General features: G+C 39.9%; 1 protein-coding gene across 1 annotated transcript in view; it reads left to right on the top strand.

Annotated features, from left to right (window-relative positions):
• LOC140186416 (uncharacterized) overlaps positions 1-21,277 on the top strand; it is a 127,712-nt gene extending 106,435 nt beyond the window's left edge. Inside the window, exons 27-29 of the mRNA XM_072240683.1 lie at positions 1,275-1,613; positions 2,638-2,784; positions 14,984-21,277. Of these exons, the coding sequence (XP_072096784.1) occupies positions 1,275-1,613; positions 2,638-2,784; positions 14,984-15,163 (666 nt within the window). The 3' untranslated portion in view covers positions 15,164-21,277. The remainder of the gene's footprint in view (positions 1-1,274; positions 1,614-2,637; positions 2,785-14,983) is intronic.
• The last annotated feature ends 214 nt before the right edge of the window (positions 21,278-21,491 follow it).

Below are 21,491 nucleotides of genomic sequence, written 5' to 3'. Positions count from 1 at the left end.
TATCACAGTATGTATAAATTATACAACTTTGAGATTTATCTGTTTACAGGCAGCCACAAAGCAAGAAACCTGAAAGAACACAGATTTAAAAAAAAGACCAACACCTAAAGTGCAGGGAGGGAGAGAGAAAAAACAAAACACAAATCATGCAAACGATAAGAGCAAGCAACAGCATTCAGACAAAATGGAGTCTGTAGACCCAGGGTAGGCCCATAGCCTCTGTCTCAGTTCATCACAGATCACACATCTAATAGTAACTTCCAAAGAGCACTTGAATGAATTAGCTTGAAGGAAAAATTTGCTGAGCTGTAGGAAAGAAAGTTGGAGTCAGTCCAGTTTATTACCCTTTATAAAGAATTGTCAAAGGCACAATGGAACAAATGGCTTCCACTATGTTGTATGCATTTATACCATTTAAATTCTGAACAATATTTTGTTTCCACATGGACCAGCACCAAGTGAGATCCTTTCTATCTTCAAAGTTTGACATAAAAGATCTCCAGCACCCCAGGACACTCTCTGTTTCCTGACCAGTAGCATATTTTTTGAAATTAGACTAACTAACAACAGATTAGTTGTTTTGTGGGAAGTTAGTGGTTTGGAATAGTTCCCTGACTTTACTTTATAACAGCAGTTATGTATAAATAAGCCTGCTAATTAGGTCCTTGAATTTTTTTCCCCTGCATTTCTGCACAGGTAGCTACAGCCTTTCCTTTGAGTGTAAAACCAGAATGCCTGTAACCTTGTTCGCTGGAGTAATATGACATGCTGAACCATGTCAATGTGTAACTTCAGGTTTGAGCTCACTCTTCTGCTCCCATTTTTGGATCCAGGAGAATTCTAACCCTACTCCAAGGATCTGAGCACACAGGATAAGCTGTCGCTCCCTGTGTAGTCCTGAAGGATTGTTGTTTGTTAATGCTGGGATTTAAATGAGACATTACAGACTCATCCCCCATCCTCAGGTGGACTTGAAATAAATCACTTTGTGTCATTTCAAGAAAAAGTAGAATTCTCCCTTGTTTTTCAACCAATATTTATTACCTCAGCTGGCAGGTTGGATACATCAAATTTTCTTGTCATTATTTCTTTGGCTGTCCTTGACTGACTGATATTAAACCTAATAATTTTCCACACCTCACTCGATTGTAATCCATGTGACTGTGATTCTTACACTAGGACATGATAGTAGATTATATAAATAACTACATTTCTTTGTTAATGGCCTTCAAGTCAATTTAGATTTACTGTTTTTTGCATATGTTTTCTTAAAGCAATTGAAAATGGTGCACAATGCAACGATATCTGGAAACAGCCCAGATATAGGTAATAGAAAGCTGAAGGGACTACAGCCCTTCCTGGGCACCAAAACCCATGGACAGAAGTTTCTGTTGGACCACTGGTGTTCAGTTCCCTGGAAACGGTTGGAAGAAACCACTTTTGTTGTGCCTCATAACTTCACAGAGATTCAACACTGGGTTGGAAATTCTGTTAATGCTCTATGGGGGCAACGTGGCCAGCTTCAAGATGGCAACGGGATCAATGTGCTGGAGTGCCGAAAGGATACTGATGAAATGGACGCTGATGGAAAAAGCAAGAGAGTATACAAACAGGTGAATCCTGTGAGGGTGGGTGGCCCTTGTATTGCCCAGGAGTGTAAGAGCAATAAGACTTCGCGTGAGGTCAAACCGAGGATATGAGACAGAAGTGGTACAGCAGATTTGGGTAGAAGGAATGGGGGAACATGCTGACATGTGAGTGGGAGGAGGCTTGCACAAACACTCACAGACCAGTTGGTTAAAACAGTCTGTATTCCATGTAGATCAGCTGCACAAATCAAAATGTCTCCTCAATCAATTGTCGTTTCTGAAGAGATAAATCTTATGACATTTCCCTTCTTAGAAATAAAGATCAATATGGGTTTGCTGACTGCATCAGGTAGGCCCAGTGAGGGCACACTTGCTCTTAGATGCAGGTATACATTCCACTCCAGGGACTTGAGTGCAATATTTAGGGTGTTTCTTTCCAGTGCAGTTCTGAGGGTGAGAAAATCCATCTTCTTGGTGAAATGTTAAACAGAAGCTCTCTCCCCTCGCAAGTGAATTCAAAAATTGAGAAGGAACTAGAGGTGGACTTTAATCTGGCCAGTGTCTAATTCTAAGCAGTCAAGCACCTGAACATGATCTGATTGGTTTTAAAGTGGAGCTCAGTAACTAAGATTGGAAGACTGACTGCAGAAATCTCAAGGAAGTCTGTCAGGTTCCTTTCTGCCACTGCGCAATGAAAACACCTGAGGAAGTTGTTTCATAAGTTCAAGGTCATGACACTAAACTGGGAGGACCATGATTTCAGCAGCTAGGATACTTGTGGAGGAATGTAATTTGGACTCAGTTCTCTCCAAGCTCTTTCATCCTGCAATAATATGAAATATAAATTGAGTAGCCAGGGCATCAAAGGTTATGGTGAAAAGGCAGGGGAGTGGGACTAAATGGGAGAATGGATCAGCTCATGATAAAATGGTGGAGCAGACTCGATGGGCCGAATAGCTGACTTCTGCTCCTTTGTCTTATGGTCTTGTCCTATATGCAGAATTTTTGTTGATTACATTTGATTTTTCCCTTTTTTTTCTTCACATAGGCTATTTTTGATTTGACTTCTGCTATTTTCCAAAATGCCTTAACAAAGGAGCCAAAAAACAAACTAGATCCATGGATGAAAGCCAGGCCTCGGACTTTATTCTACTCTGGTCATGCTCTCAATAAAGAGGACAAAACTGAAATGACGGTAAATGCCAGCTATCCATTAAAAACAGATACTTATGATTGGTTGCAAATATTTGTGGGCTATGAAATGTCTGAGGATGTGAAAGGCTTCATTCTTTCACCCTCTCCTCAACCCCACCCCATCCTCACCCACTCCTCACCCATTCCTCAGCCCCTCCTTGCCCTTTCCTCGCCCTTTCCTTGACCCTCCTCACCCATTCCTCTGCAAACGGGTCTTCTTTAAACTGGAGTGCAATTTGTTGATTGCTGACCCATCACTGCTGAGGGTCTCAGGATTATCCATGACCACTGGACACAATTGACCAGCTACATATCCGATGGGGGAGAGGGGGCCTGCTAGTCCCATACAGACCATTAGCTACCTACCTCTGTCAATCCCATTTACCAGCACTTGATTTGTGTGTTGGTGATTAAAGTGTTTTTTTTTAATTATTTTATTTAGTGATAAAGTGCAGAGTAGATCCTCCCAGCCTTTTGAGCCATGCCAGCTCAGCAACCCGACGAACCCAATTAACCCTAATCGAATCATGGGACAATTTACAATGACCAATTCACCTACCCGCTACGTCTTCAGACTGTGGGAGGAGACTGGAGCACCTGGGAAATCCACACATTCCACAGGGAGGATGTCCAGACTCCTTACAGATGGTGCTGGAATTGAACTCTGAACTCTGGAATGCCCCAAGCTGCCACTGCAATTGTCCTGATATTTAAATGTTAGTAGAGTACTGCCTCCACACCAGTTCAGTCACAGCAACCCAACTGAAATGCCATTTTTCTTTAAAAGAAACCTTGAGGTAGAAATGTTTCTTTAAGCGTTAATTCTTTTGTTGACCTTGAAACTTTTTAAGCATTTCATCCAAGGTAAGGTGACCAAGTTACTAAATATGAACAGAAGTGACCTAGAAAAGAGAAGGAAAATACAAAAACTGACCAAATACAACAAGAGCAAGGGAGAAAAGGTGGACATTATCCTAGAAAGGAAGTCATTACTAGATGATAATATTAATGAATTGAAACATAATCACATGTGTGGTAAACCATATATATGTTGCAACTGGGTTAACTATCTGGACACACCCTTCTGCTGGCTGCCCCTGTGGCTCCTCCCACAGACCCCTGAATAAAGGTGATTTTGCCTTGCCCCTCCCCCTCAGTCCAGGGGCAGGCACTCACCATGGAAGTCATAATTTACTGCGAATAAAAGCCTTTCAGTATTTACCCTACTTCAGTCTTTTGGAGTTATTGAAGGTGCTTCAACATGTCAGCAAAATTTGCAGTTGTCAACGAAGTGCCACGTCATCTAGAATGGATGATATTGAAATGTATTTTAATAAAGAAAGAAAGAGAAGGAGAGCATTTAGAAAAGTGTTTGATGGCTCTAGGACTGTACTTACCAGAGTTTAGAAGAAAGTTGGGGGAATCTCTTTAAAACTTCCCGAACATTGAAAGGTCTAGATAGAGTGGATGCAGAGAGGGTGTTTCTTACAGTGGGTGAGCCTAGGACCAGAGGGCACAGCCTCCGAATAGAGGGATGCCCATTTAGAACAGAGATGAGAAGGAATTTATTTAGCCAAAGGCCCATTTAGAACAGAGATGAGAAGGAATTTATTTAGCCAAAGGGTGGTAAATCAGTGGAACAGGCAGCTGTGGAGGCCAAGTCATTGGGTATACTTAAATCAGAGGTTGATAGATTTTTGGTTAGACAGGGAGTCGAAGGTTATCAGTGGTAAGCATGAGAATAGGGTTGAGAGAGGTAATAAATCAGCCATGATGGAATGGCAGAGCAGACTTGATGGTCTGAGTGGTCTCATTTGCTCCAATGATCTAAGTCAATCTTCCTTCGACATGATCAAACTTTGGCTGGGGTGTCATTTTTATTTTGGTGAGCAACCAACAGATTTTGATAACAGACACTAATAGAGTGGCAAGCAGTCATGCCATGTTAATTTTTAAACCGGATGTCGAGAAACTCAATTCTACCTCTTTTTGAGGTAGACTACTAATTGTGTAGTTTTACAAATACTAAATCAATTATTTCCAAAAAAATCATGAAAGTGGGACATCCTTCAGTAAAGTGTATTATTGTGGGTGGGGTCTCCATATTTAATCGTAAAAGACAAACTGTGTGTTCTACATATAATCCTACTTGCTGGACAGGCTGCCATACAGATGAGGTCAAGGGAAAGTGCAGGGGACAAGGATGGAAAGGAAAGGAAAATATTTGGGGGAAAGAAATAAAATCTCACAGGTTTCCCAGGGGAAACACTCCCCCATCGAGTATGTAGCTGGCCTGTTGTGCCCAGTGGTCAAGGATAGTCCTGAGCCTCTCAGCTGTAATAAGCTAGCAATCAGCAAATTGCACTTAACAGTTTAAAGAAGACTCCTTCACTGAGGCTTCCCAGGAACAAAGGTTCATGGGGATAAAAAATCATTGGGATTTGGTATGTCTCCAAAAACACTCGAAAATTTCTACATATGTACTACGGAGTGCATTCCAACTGGCTGCATTATGGGGGTGTGGGGGCTACGGCACTGGATCAAAGTAAACTGCAGAGAGTGGTAAGCTTAGTCAGTTCCATCATGAGTACTAGCCTCTGTAGTATAAAGGACATCTGCAAGGAGCAACGTCTCAAAAAGTCAGCATCCATCATTAAGGACCTCCATCACCCAGGCCTTGTGCTCATTGCTGTGTTCAGGAAGGAGGTACAAAAGCCTAAAGACACACATTCAATGATTCAGAATTGCCTTCTTCCCCTCTCCCATCCGATTTCTTAATGGACGTTGAACCCATGAACACTACCACACTACTTTTTAAAATTTCTATTTTTGCACTACTTATTTAATTTAACAATACTTACTGTAATTCAGTTTTTTTTTTATTTTTTTAAATTCATTTATGGGATGTGGGCATTGCCAGCTAAGCCAGCATTTACTGCCCATCCCTAGCTGCCCTTGAGAAGGTGGTGTATTATGTATTGTATTGTACTGCTGCCACAAAATCAATAAGTTTCATGACCAGTGCTGGTGATATTAAACCTAATTCTGATTCTTAATGATTTTCAAACAGCAAATGCAATGTCCTGGGGTGACTTTAAATTATTTGGGCTTTCATTGTGAGGTATCTCTTTATGAACTGTGTGGCCAGTTGAGCACAGGTTGAAATGAGTGACCTTTTGACCCAATATCTTCCGTTAAGTAACTGACGCGTGCTGGAAGTGCCTGGTCCATTCTCTGGATGAAAAGGACTTCCCAAGGAGATGTGCACAGACATTACAAATAAGGCCCAAATTCGTGGGCTATGCATAATGTAGGCACAAATAGATTTTCTCTAATACATTCTCTAGATTTTCATGTGCATCCTCTGAGGATAAACGATTTATCAGCTGCCTCTGTGAGATAGATTTGGATTCTTCAGGGGTTTACACTGAGTACCCATTGTCACAAATCTAAATTTGATGTGGCCGATCAAACTGCCTCTTCCATTACGAAATGAATTGTATACTTATTGTTGTAAAAACGGTTTTTATCCATTAACCAGTGTCTCCTGTTTTATTTTCTGTGCTTTATGTTGGTTACAGCAGTCTGACAGTCTGTAGACAGCCGTCTTTGTGTAGCATAATAGAAGTGTGGGAACAGCTGGTTGTGAGGGGAATTGTCCATTATGATAACCTTGCAGTGGTACTTATAAATAATTCATCTGCTCCTCTGTGTGTGCCTCCCTCTGCCATGGTCCATCTGTAGCTACTCACATTCCCAAAGTTGTACTCAAATTGTGGACAATTGGCTGAAATGAAATCAGAAACTGCCCGAGTGGTGCACTTTTTCCCAAGATTTACCTTGTGCTAAAATAGGAAAGCCTTGTATTTCTTTTAGAAGTACAAACAGCTCTGCTGGTACTGCAAACACAAAGCACCCTGGAACACACAAGTACTGCACAACTTCCCACCTATGAAGCAGCTATCGACCACCCCATCTGAGACAGTATTCAGAGCTGAAAGGCAACTCAAATGCTCATACCTCTGAGCATTGAAATAAAAATAGTTCCAATGCATTTCAGACCCTCTGTAGTGCCAAACCTACTTTGCTCTGAAGCATGGTTCAGTCTAGCAGATCATGGAATCCTGCCTGAGTTCCCAGTTCCCATTATAAATGTTTCCACCCTGGGGAGCTCCCAACTGAAGGTGGAAGGAAGATCTGTTGAACTGCTCTGTTTCAAAGGAAAAATTGCAACTTGCCTCATGCTGGACATTATTTTCGCAGCAGGAACATTGCATTATTAAAATTTGTGATTCTGGTTCTTGATTGCAACAGTCAGACTCTAGTCAATGGGTCCTCTGTCCTTCCATTTACTTTACTTCATGAACTCAGCTGCCTCCTTGTGTCCCGAGGAGATGAGGACATTCCCCAGTTGTTCGCCCACTCTTGTCCCTCCAGCTGCCAGAGGTAAAGCTTTCTTCCTGATAGGTCATCCCTTAGGGTCAAGGATGGTTTGCTTTCGCTTCAGATCTCCAGCTCCTGAGGTGGCTATTGTGGTTGGTGTGGGACCCATGGACTCTGCCCTCGGTGGCATGAGGTCCTTGACATAGCAAGTGGGGAGATGGTACATTCCTTTCATGATTTTTGCAAAGCTTCTGAGTGCTCCTGCTGAAGGGTCTCGAGATTATTGGTGCTATCCCAAATGTTACCTCTCCATTTCAAGTATGTATGTGCCAGGAATTCCATGAGTGCGTGTGGATGTAGTACATTTCTGAGGAGGCTTTTAGAACGTCACTGAATAATCTCCTCTGTCCAACTAGTAATTTTGCTGTGTACTAATTGTGATCTACCCAATCTGATAAGGTGGATTGAAATGTCTCCTGTAGATGACCCGAAATTCCTAACATCACACACGCAAGTGTGTACCTCCATAGTGCAGCCCAATGACAGAGGCTGTGGTGACATTGGTGTTGGATAGTTCCCTCATTGTTTTGTAGATCAGCTCCACTGCAATAGGATCGCTGTTGGGGATGATGTGTCCTATGAAATGAGAAAAGTTCAGAGGAATGTTAGGAAGAAGATGTAGCTCTCCTTGTCACTGCTTTACACAGTTGTGGATCCACTGGCTAAATTTGTGGCAAGCTCCCCCAATGCAGCAGGCAGAGGATCAATATGAATGAAGGGGGGCAGCCAAATTTGAAGGGTTCTCCACACGATTTCTCAACTGACATAGTCACTGGCCTTAGTCAGGTCGAAAATGGCAATGTGTGTAATTGATGCTGCTCTCTGGATTTCTTCTTTTGAAATTATGTTATGGTGATGACCTAGTCTATTGTTCCTCAAGGTGATCCAATCCACCCTGTTTTGAGAAGCAGTTGTTTAGATTCTGGGAAGGGGCGAATATGGAGAACATTCAGATGACTTTCCCTATGGTAGATATCAGGGAGACCTCTGTGACGACTGTAATTGGATTTGTCTTCCTTTCTTGAACGTGGCGACAATCATTTCCCTGACATATCCTCTTCTTCTTAGATATGGGAGAAGAAACTGTAGATGTCCGCTCTGACATTCTTCAAAAGGATGAAGTGGCAGAGGCTTGGCTGAGGGTGAAAGCAATCTTTTCTTTTATCCATTGTGTACAAATTCAGAGAGGGGAGGAGTGCATGGTTGAACAAAATGTTGGACGATAACTTGAAGTCAGCGTCACTTCCCCTGCCCTCCCACTTTTAATTTAGAATCTGACTTTGGATTTAAGTTTCCTTCGTAATGCTCAAGGTCCAAGTTCAAAAATTGACAATGACTCATCCAGCTTCAATTCAGTTTGAGTTTTTTCACTAAATTATCATTTTGTTCTTATTGGTTACAACATAAAGGCTTCAATATTGAGTTTTCAGGGAGCAGAGAATCACATCCCAGGCTAGCTGACAAATATACCTTGGTATACAGACCTGATGTGTGTAAATTGATGGCTGCCATTGTCCTTGAATGGAGGTCCCATCTGACACACAATCACATTTTGGAATTGATGGATGACTCGAGCCATTCTATCCAATTCAATTATGCAGTGTTGCTGACATTCTGGGAATCATTTTAAACTAATCAATTTGATTAACGGCCAGCCTTGTGCTGAAGGCTTGAGAGTGGCTCAAGAAAGGGACAAGGCTGTGCCGTTCTGCTCCCATGGAGCTGTAGGTCACGAGATTATGTTGTATCACCTATGCTCAATACAGCAACTGGCCATGGTGTACCGAGTGAAGACCACAGACTCCATGGCAATCATACATAAAGAAAATGCTCTCATAAATCATATGTTCAGGGTTAGAAAAGATGACGTACATTTGTTATTCCGGCTTTTGAGGAGATTGATTAAGGTTTATTACTGCTAGAGCAAAAAGAAGGGATTGGAAGAAACGTGGGAACAGGCTCTGATTAGAATTATTTGTTCAGGTGGTGGATAAAATGGATCTGTTTGACGAAAATAACTTTTTCCATGTTTTATCTCGAATATACATTACCACCATACTGAGTACTGCTCTTTTGTGTACTTATGATCAGCAAGTTTATTTAGAGATTGTAAACCTGAACTAAGTCTCAGTAGTGTATTCCTCTTCCTACTAAGAAAGTTGTGGCTGTTGTTGGAATCGACCACAGTCATGCAAGATGTGTTATGACCTGATGACCCATGAGTGAACCTGAACAGGAAAGTCTGAAACACATCACTCCCAGGCCTATGCTGAATTAAATAATCTCACCTGAGCTTCAAGGAAGAGGGGATGCTATCAGCCTCGGTAGTCCTGGGTAAGGGAGGAGGAAAATCAAGCAGTCCCCCGTTTTTGTTTTGACTGGATGGTGAAAATCTAACTGAAACTCTCTATGGTTTAATAACTTGGTGACCAGAGAGTGACCATAGGTGAAGGGAGAAAAATAGTTACTCGATCAATCAACGGGTGCCTTTAGTGGAGTAAGATGGAAGTAAAAATGGAAGGTGATATTGTCACCCTAGTAAATAATTTGACAACGTCCTTCATGAAGATTAAATCACATGGGATACATGTGAGCTGGTAACTTGGATACAAAATTGACTTGGTCATAGATGACAGAGTATGGTAGTGAAATGGTGTTTGACTGACTAGAGATCTGTCAACAGTGGTGCTCCACAAGAAGCAGTGAACATATATATTAATATGTATATTTATAGATACTGTTTATGTATGGTAGATATAGATGGATATATCTATAAATACAAATATAGATGAAAATGTCAGTGAACTGATTAGTAAGTTTACTATAAAAAGATTATATAAAAAGATTTTAAAATGAAAAAAATAAAAAGATTTAAAAATGAAAATGATTAGTAAGTTTGAAGAAGACATTGAAATTAGTAAAGTTATGAAAGGAAAGGTAGTTTCTTTTCTTTTTTCTTTTTCCAATATCTTTATTAAATTTCATATACATTAATACAGAATTCATAAGGATAGTTATTATAAATCAAAATAAGGTAGCGCAAAATGCACCATATATAAATCACAATCACGGTACCCCATATTCATGATCAACCAAATAAAATAAATTGAATTATGAAATACAATAATATGGTTAATTATATTATTAAAAAAATCTACACCCATTTCCAAGACAAAACTGGTTGGTAAAAAAACAAAAGAAAACAGAGAGTACTTTACCATATAGTGTTTTATAATAATAGCCCAGATCTATATTTTAGTAACAATAACAATTCAAAGATTTTCAAAATAGTTCAGAAAGCATCCCCATAGCGTTTGAAAATCTTGATTAGAATCAGAAATTGAACAATGAATCTTCTCTAAATTTAAACATGACATAACATCGCATAACCATTAAGCATATGTGGGGGGAAAGGCAACCTCCTTCCATTTAAGCAAGATCGCCCTCCGAGCCATAAAAGAAATAAAAGCCAGTACCCGCAAATGAGAAGGCTCCAAAATTATAGTCTTTCCTCAACAATACCAAATAAGGCAGTCAAAGGATTGGGCTTAAAATTAACTTTTAAAAAGTACAAAAAAAGTTTGAAAAACATCTTTCCAATATTTTTCAAGGCTCAAACATGACCAAAACATATGAATTAATGAAGCCTCTCCATTATTACATCTGTCACAATAAGGAGATATATCTGCAAAAACATGAGAGAGCTTGTGTTTAGACATATGAGCCCGATGTACCACTTTAAACTGTAGGAGGGAATGAAGAGCACATAATGATGTTGAATTAACCATTTTGAAAATAGCCCTCCCGGTCTCATCAGATAATGAAGTCTGTAAATCCTTTTCCCAATCTTTTTTAATTTTGTCTAAAGGAGCCATTCTCAGTCCCAACAACAGACCATAAATATAAGATATCGAGCCATTATCAAAAGATTTCAAATTGAAAATTACATCTATTAATAGTTTCTACTGCAAGTAGTAAATCAGATGGAGCTTTGGGTGGAGAAATGGCAAATGAATTTTAATCTGCATAAATGTAAAGTTGCATTTTGGGAGTTCAAATGAAAGAAGAAAATGTACAGTAAATGGGCACACTTATGAGTGCAAGCCCATAGTTCCCTGAAAGTAGCAATGCAAGTATAGAATGTTAAAGGAGAAATATGGCATACCAACCTTCATTGGCCAAGGCACTGAATATAAAATATGGTAAGTCATGATGCAGCAATGTACAAAACTTTGGCTTGGCAATATTGCGTGCAGTTCTGGCACATTATAGTAGGAAGTGTGAGGATGCAGAAGAGGTTCATCGGGTGTTGCCTGGAATGGAATGTATGAGATACAAGAGAGTTTCAATAAACTTGGATAGTTTTCTCTGGCGTGTCAGGCTGAGGAGTGATATGATAGAAATTTATAAAATTATAAGAGGCTATGATACAAGTGGAGTATAGGTTTAAGGCGAGAGTAGGAAAGACTGTACTTATGTGGCAAGTGTTTTTACATGGAAAATGTGCTACTAGAGGAGGTGGTAGATGCAGATATAACAACAAATATAAAAGGTATTTGAACACACACATGAACGGGCATAGAATCAACAAGTCTGAATCATGTACAGGCAGATGTGATTAGTTTGACTGTGTTATGTTTTGTAACTCCAAAATATAAAACTAATCAAAATAAATAAAACAGAGTTGGGAATAACATATTTAACTTTGTTTTTACTTTAAATGAGGTGCACACTTATGACCCATCATGAATTAGGTAACATCAAATAATGTTTAATCAAGCAAAATATTTACCATATTACTCAAATATTAACTGAAATATTAAATACACAACACTCCTCCCTGCTAAGCTATAAATGCCAACTCAATACAGAATGCATCTCTCTCCCTCCCTCTCTCCCTCTCTCCCTCTCTCCCTCCCTCTCTCCCTCCCTCTTGCTCCCCCTCTCTCTCCCTTTCTTCTCCAACAATTGATTCTGCTCTTCTCAACTTATTGATGTGGATCATAAAGTGTGAGTACAGCGCCTGACATCACCGTTTCCTCACCGAGTATTGCAATCAGTTTTAGGCCCCTTATCTTAGAAAGGATGTGCTGAAACTGGAGAGGGTTCAAAGAAGGTTTGCGAAAATGATTCCATTGAAAGGCTTGTCATATGAAGAGCGTTTGATGGCTCTGGGCCTGGAATCACGAATTCAGAAGAATGTCGGGTGACCTCATTGAAGCCGATCGAATGGTGAAAGGCCTTGATAGGGTGGATGTGGAGGGGATGTTTCCTATGGTGGGGGAGTCTAGGACCAGAGGACACAGCCTCAGAATAGAGAAGCGTCCTTTTAGAACGGAGATGAAGAGGATTTTCTTTAGCTAGAGATTGGTGAATCTGCGGAATTCTTTGTCACAGGTAGCTGTGGAGACCAAGTTTTTATGTATATTTAAGGCAGAGGTTGATAGATTTTTCATTGGTCAGGGCATGAAGGGACACGAGGAGAACGCAGTAGGTTGGGGGTGAGAAGAAAATTAGACCAGTCATGATGAAATGGTGGAGCAGACTTGATGGGCCAGATGGCCTAATTCTGCTCCTATATATTACGGTCTTCCTTCACCTTTTCGAAAGCCACCTCACACAGCTTTGTGCATTGCCATTTCATTCCAATCCGTATGAATGAGTTCAAGGGATGGAGCACAGTCAACAGGTTTGACAGGAACCTGTTATAGTAATTGACAAATTCTAAAAAGGAGCACAACTGTGACACGTCCTTTGGCCTTGGGGCATCCACCACTGCTTGAATTTTCTAAGCACACTTAATTAATCATTGTGCATCAATAGTGTGATCAGAGTAAATGATGCTTGGTTTAAAGAATTCACATCTGTTGCATTCTGCTATAAGACCATAATCTTCTAATCTTTTTAACATTGTCTTGAGATTTTGGAGGTGTTCTTTGTCATCCTTAGTGGTAACTACGATATCATCCAGGTAACATTGAGTGCCTGGACAGCTTTGCCGTACGTGGTCCATAGCTTTCTGCCAGAGTGCAGGTGTAGCTGCTACTCCAAAAATAAGCCAATTATAGTAATAAAACCATTTATGAGTGTTTATAAATGCAAACATGAGGAAATCTGCAGATGCTGGAATTTCAAGCAACACACATAAAAGTTGCTGATGAACGCAAGTCCTGACGAAAGGTCTCGGCCCGAAACGTCGACTGTACCTCTTCCTATAGATACTGCCTGGCCTGCTGCATTCACCAGCAACTTTTATGTGTGTTGTATGAGTGTTTATGGTTAGAAACACTTCAGACTCTTCTTCAATCTCCATCTGTAGGTAGGCTCCGCTAAGTCCAATTTGCTGACGTGTTTTCCTCCAGAAAGGTTTGCAAAGATATCCTCTACCCTGGGCAGAGGGTATTGATCTGCTTTCAGTACTGGGTTGATGGTGACCTTAAAATCTCCTGACAGACCTATTCTTCTTGGCTACTGTGGGACCACTGGCATTACCCATAGGCTCCACTCAATCTTGGAAAGAATTCCTTCAGCCTCCATGTGATCTAGCTCACTGGCTATTTTATCACAAATTGTGTAATGTTCCAGATGGACTTTGTAAAACTTGGGTTTAGCATTTTCACTTAACACTATTTTATCCTTGAAATGTTTGAGTTTTCCACTGCCATCTTTGAACACTGCTGTGGTATCATCCAGTACCTTTCGTAATCCATTTCCAGTTGACTCAATTGTATGGAATGTGGCATGCAGATTGTGAACAGATCTCCAATCAAGTTGTACTTGCCTCAGCCAATTACGGCCCCATAATGGTAGCCCTCATGTTTTTACCACATGTAAATCCAATGTGGCTTGCTGGTTGTTGTATTTCACTGTTACAAATGTTATTTCCACAGTAGTTATGAAATGGACTCCCCTTCCTTTTGATTCCACTTATGAAACCTAAAGCATTAAGCAATCAACAATTGTTTAGTTTTAAATGTTTAAACATTACTTTTACAGTATCAGCAAAGCTCATATCAACTGGTTTAGTTGAAGCAATCAATATTCTAAGCAAACTATATGCCTTTAAACCCAATGAACTCAGCAAAACTGGCACCTGCTTCTCATTGGCTTTTCCATTTGTTTTAATACTGTCCAATTCACTCAGTATACAATATCCAGTTATCTTGTGTGCAAACAAATGTGTCTACATTTCTGATGTAACCAACAATTCACGCTTTTTAAAAATTTATTATTATCATCCCTTGCTCACTGTTTGAACCTGTGAATTTAATCTATTTTCTTTCTTTTTAACGACTGTCTCTGTCTCCTCTTGAAGAAGCACATGCTGTGCTGCTTTTTTACTTGTCTGTTTCTTGTTGCGCTAATTTTTTAAACTCAAACCACTAGCTGTGCTTTAACAGGTAGGTATCGTCTCGGGTTCGTTTATAACTTCCTCATCACCACTGTTATGTTTTGCAACTCCAAAACATAAAACTAATTGAAATAAAAAAACACGAAGCTAGGAATACATGTCTAATTTTGTTTCTACTTTAAGGAAGGTGCACACATATGATGTGCTGGCGTGATAACGAAAGCAAACATGTACCTTTACCTGTAACAAGTTAGTTAAGCAACAAAGAATGCTTAATCAACCAATATATTTACAATATGACTGAAATATTAAATACACAACAGATTACATCATGACCAGTGTGTTGTGGCAAAGGGCACAGTCTTTGCTGCACTATTCTCTGTTCTAATAACACTCTCCTGTTTAGATTCAGGAACTGCAAGAAGAAGAGAGTCACTGGATTGAGTATGCTGATGATGAGCTAGCATTGAAGATGAAACTAACTGAAGACATCTTTAACATCCTGCTTCATGACACTGCAGATATCCTCAGCACCATCTGTGGAAAGAAGCTGGCAGAACAAAAGCTCATTTCTTCCAGCACATGACAATTTAAGCCAATGTATTACTTACAAGTTATAGGCAACAGAAGGCAAAGGACCACTAAAAAGTTTCACAGAATGTTCACAATTACCATATAATGTGAAAATTTAAAACAGTGAATCTACACAATGCTGAGCAAACAAACTTAAATGCCAGATTATATTAGGGAGAAGGTCTACCTTGGACATTGACTAACATGGTAATGGCCACCCATTAACATTGATCATGGCTTAGCACAGAGCACCTGCTTCTGAGTCCAAAGTTGTGGATTGGAGTCTTCCAACATGACTGCACAAAATCCACTTGAAAATAGGGAATGTTGTAGTGCCAATGGTTTTTGAATCTGTCTCTCAAGTGGATGTTAAATTTCTAATGAGGCTATTCTGAGGTATTAGCACCAGCGTTCTGGAAAGTCTATTTAACCAGTAGCACTGAAACAGATTACCCTGCCATAAGCAAATTGCTATCCACGGGAGCTTGCTGAGTGCAAATTGGTTGCTGTGTTTTCTATATGACAATCGACAGAAACTCAATAAGTACTTCACCTGGTGTAAAGTGTTTTAGGAGATGCTGTGGTGGTAATGGACACTGACTGCAGAGATGCAACTTTTCATACTTTTTTTTACTTTCCTGCTTTGCAAATTATTTAATTTTTTTGCCTTCCACCCAGATTTTGAACAACATTCTCGCCTACTATGCAGAATATTCCCACCTGTTAAGTAAGTATTAAACTTACCTTGAGAAACACATTGAAGAATGTATTTGTTCAATGTGGACCTCAACCAATATAAATATTTGGTCCTTGCCTTGCTTGGTGTAATGCACTGTTCTTATCTTGCCTGTCCTGTAGCAATGACTCACAAATATAGTAAGAGAGGACTTAGCAAAGTAGTTTGAGAGCATATGCTTACAGATAAAGTGACACCTGTGGATTATGAAATTATGACAATTATGAAATTTAAGAGACATTTCGGCAGGCACTTAGTAGATAGGCAAAGGATAGAAAGATATGGACCTAATGCTGGGAAATGGGATTAGTGTAGACAGGCAAAATGGTTGGCATGGACAAGGTGGATCAAAAGGGCCATTTCTGTGCTGTACATCTCCTTGACTCTTTGACCTTCTTAAGTTTATCTGCAAAATATCAAGATGTTTTACTAAAATGTCTGATGGAACAGAGGGAGATATTAAAATATTATCTAAAGCAATCCATAAATATTACAATTCCTTCCCCAGTATTACACGTTAGGTTATAATTGGGGTTCTAAGTAGTAGTCCATTTGGCCCTCCACCAGTAAGAGTCAGTAACCGGACATCAGCTGCAATGTGGCCTCAAACAGCCCAATGCCCAAACAGAATGGCTTCAGATCATACTGTACCTCCTCGGTATGGGTAATACACAGCGGTCAGGGCAGTGGCAGAATGGCGAGGAAAGCTAATGAATGCTGGCTGGCATCCTTGGAGTGGATGGTAAGCGAATGTAAAACTGGGCTGCTGCCAAATACCATGTGGTGTTTCACCAACCTGTTGGAGAACATATGATGGAGCCTTGGCAAGCCCTTTAAAAGCTGGAATCCAGAACTCTTATTGGATCAGCCTAAACATGTGTGACTTTGGTCATAGCTTCCACTGCTGCAGTCACAGACAGTTGGATATAATCCTATAACTCACATACAGTAGCAAGTTGTGAGTACCACACTACACTGATGGCAGGCATTGAGGAGCTTGTTCACAGTCATCTTCCGGAGAGCATCTCGAGATGGGTGATAGAATACACCCTGTGCCAGAAAAACTCACAGCCCAAAAATATTTTTTGTCAAATAATTTCTGAAGATTATAATACAGTAATTCAATTTATTAAAGTTTGATTTATGAAACTCTTAGGGCCATTTACTCTTAGAACCGTGTGTTTTTATCATGTGATTTATGACACTTTCTGTCAATGATGATTACTGTGTATGTCTCTGTAAAGGGATTCAGAATACTGAAACACTTGTGTGCACTTTGCCCTGAATTTTACACTTAAAAGATCTTCCAGTGATACATCAGTTTAGTAAATCAAGGTATGACTGTAATTGGCCTGCTATTAAAAGTATGAAAGCTCTCAATAGTAACTTGGTATCTTTCAGAACCCTGAAAACCAGCTGGAGCTGAAAATTAAGCTAGGGTTAAATCGGGGCTTGCCGGGCGGCATGGCTCGAAGGGCTGGTCTGTGCTTTATCTCAATAATAAATAAATAAATAGCTCCTCGATAAGATAGGTACAAGACTTCAGATCACAAGAGAACATTGAACAGTTAAGCATGGCTGCAATAAGTGGAAACAGATAAGATAAGTGGCACAGGAGAGAAAGGGATAGCAGAATGAAGTATTTGGGACATACTGCAACCAGATTGATTTGTGCCAAATGGCTTTGGACTTGGATCTGCTGTGTACTGCCAGGGGTCCTCGTAGAGGCAGATCAATTGCGATATTTGAGAGGGAGCTGGCATTATTAAAAAGGCGGAAAAATGTGCAAAGCTGAGGGAAGAGTATGGAGAGGGAAGACTGGTTTGCTCTTGCGCAGAAATTAACAGTCTAAGTAGCCTCGTTCACTGGTGCTGTTCTCAGATATAACTGTTGAGCGGATTATTCTTGCCTCTGAATAATTCAATAATGGATGAAACTAGTGTTACCAAAAGATGTGTTTTGAGTGCTAATTTAGTCATGTGACTTACCTGAAGTGTTTATTCAGGCAAGTGCTTAGTGGCTGTTGTCTATTCACAGGTATTAAATAATATCTACTGTGGTGGGAAGCATAGGCAACGTAACGGACATGAGCTTTGTTTGCTCTCATCCTAGACTAGTATTAGGCTCCTGTATGTTTTCCTTTACATGGGTATGAAACTATTGTGACAAGAATACACATAGATTAAGATGTAGGCAGTTGGTCTGCCACCTGTCTTCAGGAAAGAGAGAGATAAGGAAAACAATGGTGCAGCATTTGGAGATGTGTAATGAAGGGACGGGAGAGAGAGTAACAGAAGGAGAGAGCTGTCAAGATCGGCTCCCCCTTTGAACCCTGAACTGTTTGAAGTGATGGACCGGCGATACCCCAGCAGGGGGATAAAAAGGGACAGGTTCGCTAAGGCAAGACATACATGACACCCGAGGAAGCGGTGCGTCTCTCACAAGTCGGTGGGAAGTTTTGGAAGGCCGGTTGCGGGACCAGGCCATAGACGCACAAGGTGGAAAGGCACGATCGGCGGGAACCTGGTGTGTGTCCACCCTTGCCTGGGTGCCGGGTTCACCGCAGAGAAACGATCGTATCTGGAAGCGGAGGGGTCACGGTCGGTGACCTCAGATGACATCACAAAGGACTCGCCCGAAAGCTGACTGCGAAGGTCTGTGTGGAAGCCGTTTTGAATATTCATTCATTTTGCTCTCTCTCTCCTTCCCCCTACTGTCCATTGCCACGGCAGCGATTACTGCGAACTGAACTGAACTAAATTGAACTGAACTTTGCGTCACTTTGAAACTGGTCATTTACCCCTAGACAACAATAGAGCTTGATTGATCCTGTTATCTTAACTCTGTGTACATGTATGTTTATCATTGCTGAACTGTTGCATTCATTATCCTTTTGATTAGAGTACTGTGTTGCTTGTTTCTTTAATAAAACTTTCTTAGTTCTAGTAATCCAGACTCCAACTGAGTGATCCATTTCTGCTGGTTTGACAACCCAGTTACGGGGTACGTAACACTATATATGTTTATAGCATAGCAGATAATTAGTCTGGAATTCTCATGTTTAGCTTCTGAATACCTTCACAAACGTAAATGATTTATTTGTATCATCTAGTACGTGAGTATATTAACAGTGCTATTGAATCTGATGTCTTTTCAATGGCCCTGTGCAGCTGTTTGGCATCCACTCAACATGATCTCTGAAGATTGTATTCAGTTATGGCTGCTTATGTCAGACTTTACACACCTTTATTGTAGTTTATAGTCATTGTATATCTTGAAAGAAAATAATTTTCAAGTATTTTTATTCCCAGCACTTGCAGAAAACAGGAAGTGACTTAATGCATCAGGGACCTGGCTGTGCTTTGTTTTTTCCCTCTTCAATTTCCCTGCCCAGACATGCTGTTGCTATAGCTAGCATGTCCCCTGTTGCTGTGGCAGCAATCCTCTCGTAAAGCACATCTTCCAGTTCTGAAATTACAACAGAAAGCGCTGGAAATATTCAGCAGGTAGGGCTGCATTTGTGGGAAGAGAAGCAAAGCTAATATTTCAGGTGGAAGACTCTTCACAGAACTGGGAAGGTAAAAAAAAAGGAGCTGCTTAAGATGCAAGGATGGTGGGGGAAGGGGTAAATCTCTGATTGGGTAAAACAGGGATAACTAATGGGAGAAACTGTAACCAAAGTTACCTCATCAATGAGTGAATGGCAGCCGTCAGAATTGCGGTTCCCAGCCTTTTTTATGCCATGGACTCTTACTATTAAGCGAGCAGTCCATGGACCCGAGGTTGGGAACTCCTGAGTTGGAGGGAGAGAACAGAGACAAAAGACTGTTGAAGCTGCAAAATGCAGGGCAGGGAGATACGCCTGGCAGATTAGGCTGGGCATGTCATCCAATCCCAGAAGAAAAAAAATAGTAGAGAAAAAGGAGAAATACAAGCAACAGACAAGCAGAGCCAATATCACAAATGAATTACTGATACAGCCAAAATTAATGTAACTGGTTTATTTACAGCTTATCCCAAAGTCAGCCTGGTTTTACCCTATCAAAAATATTTCCTTTTGCAGCTTAAAAAACGTGTTTCATTTCTTCCCAATTCTGATACATTCAACCCGAAGTATTTGCTCTATTTCTCTTCCCACAGATGTGGTCTGACCAACTGAGTACTTACAGTATTTTCTGTTTTAATTTCAGATTTACTATATCTGCAGTGTTTTTTTTTTAATTTTCATTTTGTTTTCTAGGTCTGTCTGATTTGGGATCCCACTATCCATTTAATCCATTGGGGAAGCCATCATAGAGTCACTGAGTTATACAGCATGGAAATGGGAAATTTGTTCAATTGATTATCAATCACCCAGTTACATGAATCCTATCACTAATACCATTTTATTCTCTTTACCTCCCCATCAATTCCCACCCCTCAGATGCCACCAGTCACCTACACACCAGGGTCAACAATAGTCCATTGATTTGCTTTGAGAGTAAAGAAAACATAATCATCCTGACTTGGTTGAAATTCAGATTATGTATCTTTCAATCCTTTGAGAAATTGGAATTGAGGATAATTAGAATTATGTGCATGAAATTACAACTCTAATTTAGTTATAACCATTAAACATACTGTTTTCACGAAGTACTATTTTATTAAAATTTTTGATAATTCACATTCAGCTACAGAAAAACAATGTTATGAGAATGGTGGGCTTATTCTGCATTTTCCCTTTGATGACTTTTGGGAAGATTATTATTTTGATTTGTGATGCTAACCAGTGCTAATGGCCTCATTACTCTGTTTCTCAGATTCAACACAAAAAACTGATTTTCATTGTAGCTTCTACCTTTGATATACAGTAGCTCAACTATTAAGGTGAATTAATGATCATGATAAACCATCTCACCAAAAATTTGTATTCTATTATTCTTTCATTTGAACTCAGATCTTCCTTGGTGCTGATTGACTAAAGTCTAAAGACAAAGGTAGATAAAACTGAGGTGTTAACTGAGCGTTTCCCAGGCACTTCAACTTCCTGCAGCATTTTGCTGCAAAAACTGAAAACAGCTTGCTGTTATTTGGCCCTAGACAAACAGTAATCAAGATTAAATTTTAAATTCTTCATCATTAGTAAAACTGTCAGCTATTTTACTGCTTTGCTATTCAAAGGTGATTTAAAGTGAGTTTGCATTTTACTTTTATTATTCTTTTACTTTAATATTTTTATTTTAAACATATTTTACTGTGATATCTCCTGTATAATAACACAGCTAATTTCTTCTAAAATCCTCTAAATGAGTAAATTAATTGCCCAAATCATAGTGAGCTGATTGTTGTATATAATGATGATAGAAACTTTTTAATTTATTTTCCTTGGAAAGTTCTTATCACCTATTGTTTTTTAAACCATTTTTGTATTTTCATGAAATAAAGTTTGCAGTGTTTTGTTAACAGCTGGAAGTAACTGTGTCCTTATTTTGTTCAGGGCTTTGGTAATGTGAAAGGGCACTTGGCAGTAAAACTTGTATCTCTTCATTCTCCTTAAGACAATTAGAGCTTGAATGTGAGGGGAAGGGGGAAAGGGAAACATCTTGGGTATCTTTTAAATAAAAAT

Source organism: Mobula birostris, chromosome 22 (assembly GCF_030028105.1).
Source record: "Mobula birostris isolate sMobBir1 chromosome 22, sMobBir1.hap1, whole genome shotgun sequence".
Classification (NCBI taxonomy): Eukaryota; Metazoa; Chordata; class Chondrichthyes; order Myliobatiformes; family Myliobatidae; genus Mobula; species Mobula birostris.
Note: the sequence above shows the minus strand (reverse complement) of the source record. Positions and strands in the feature narration are given on the sequence as shown.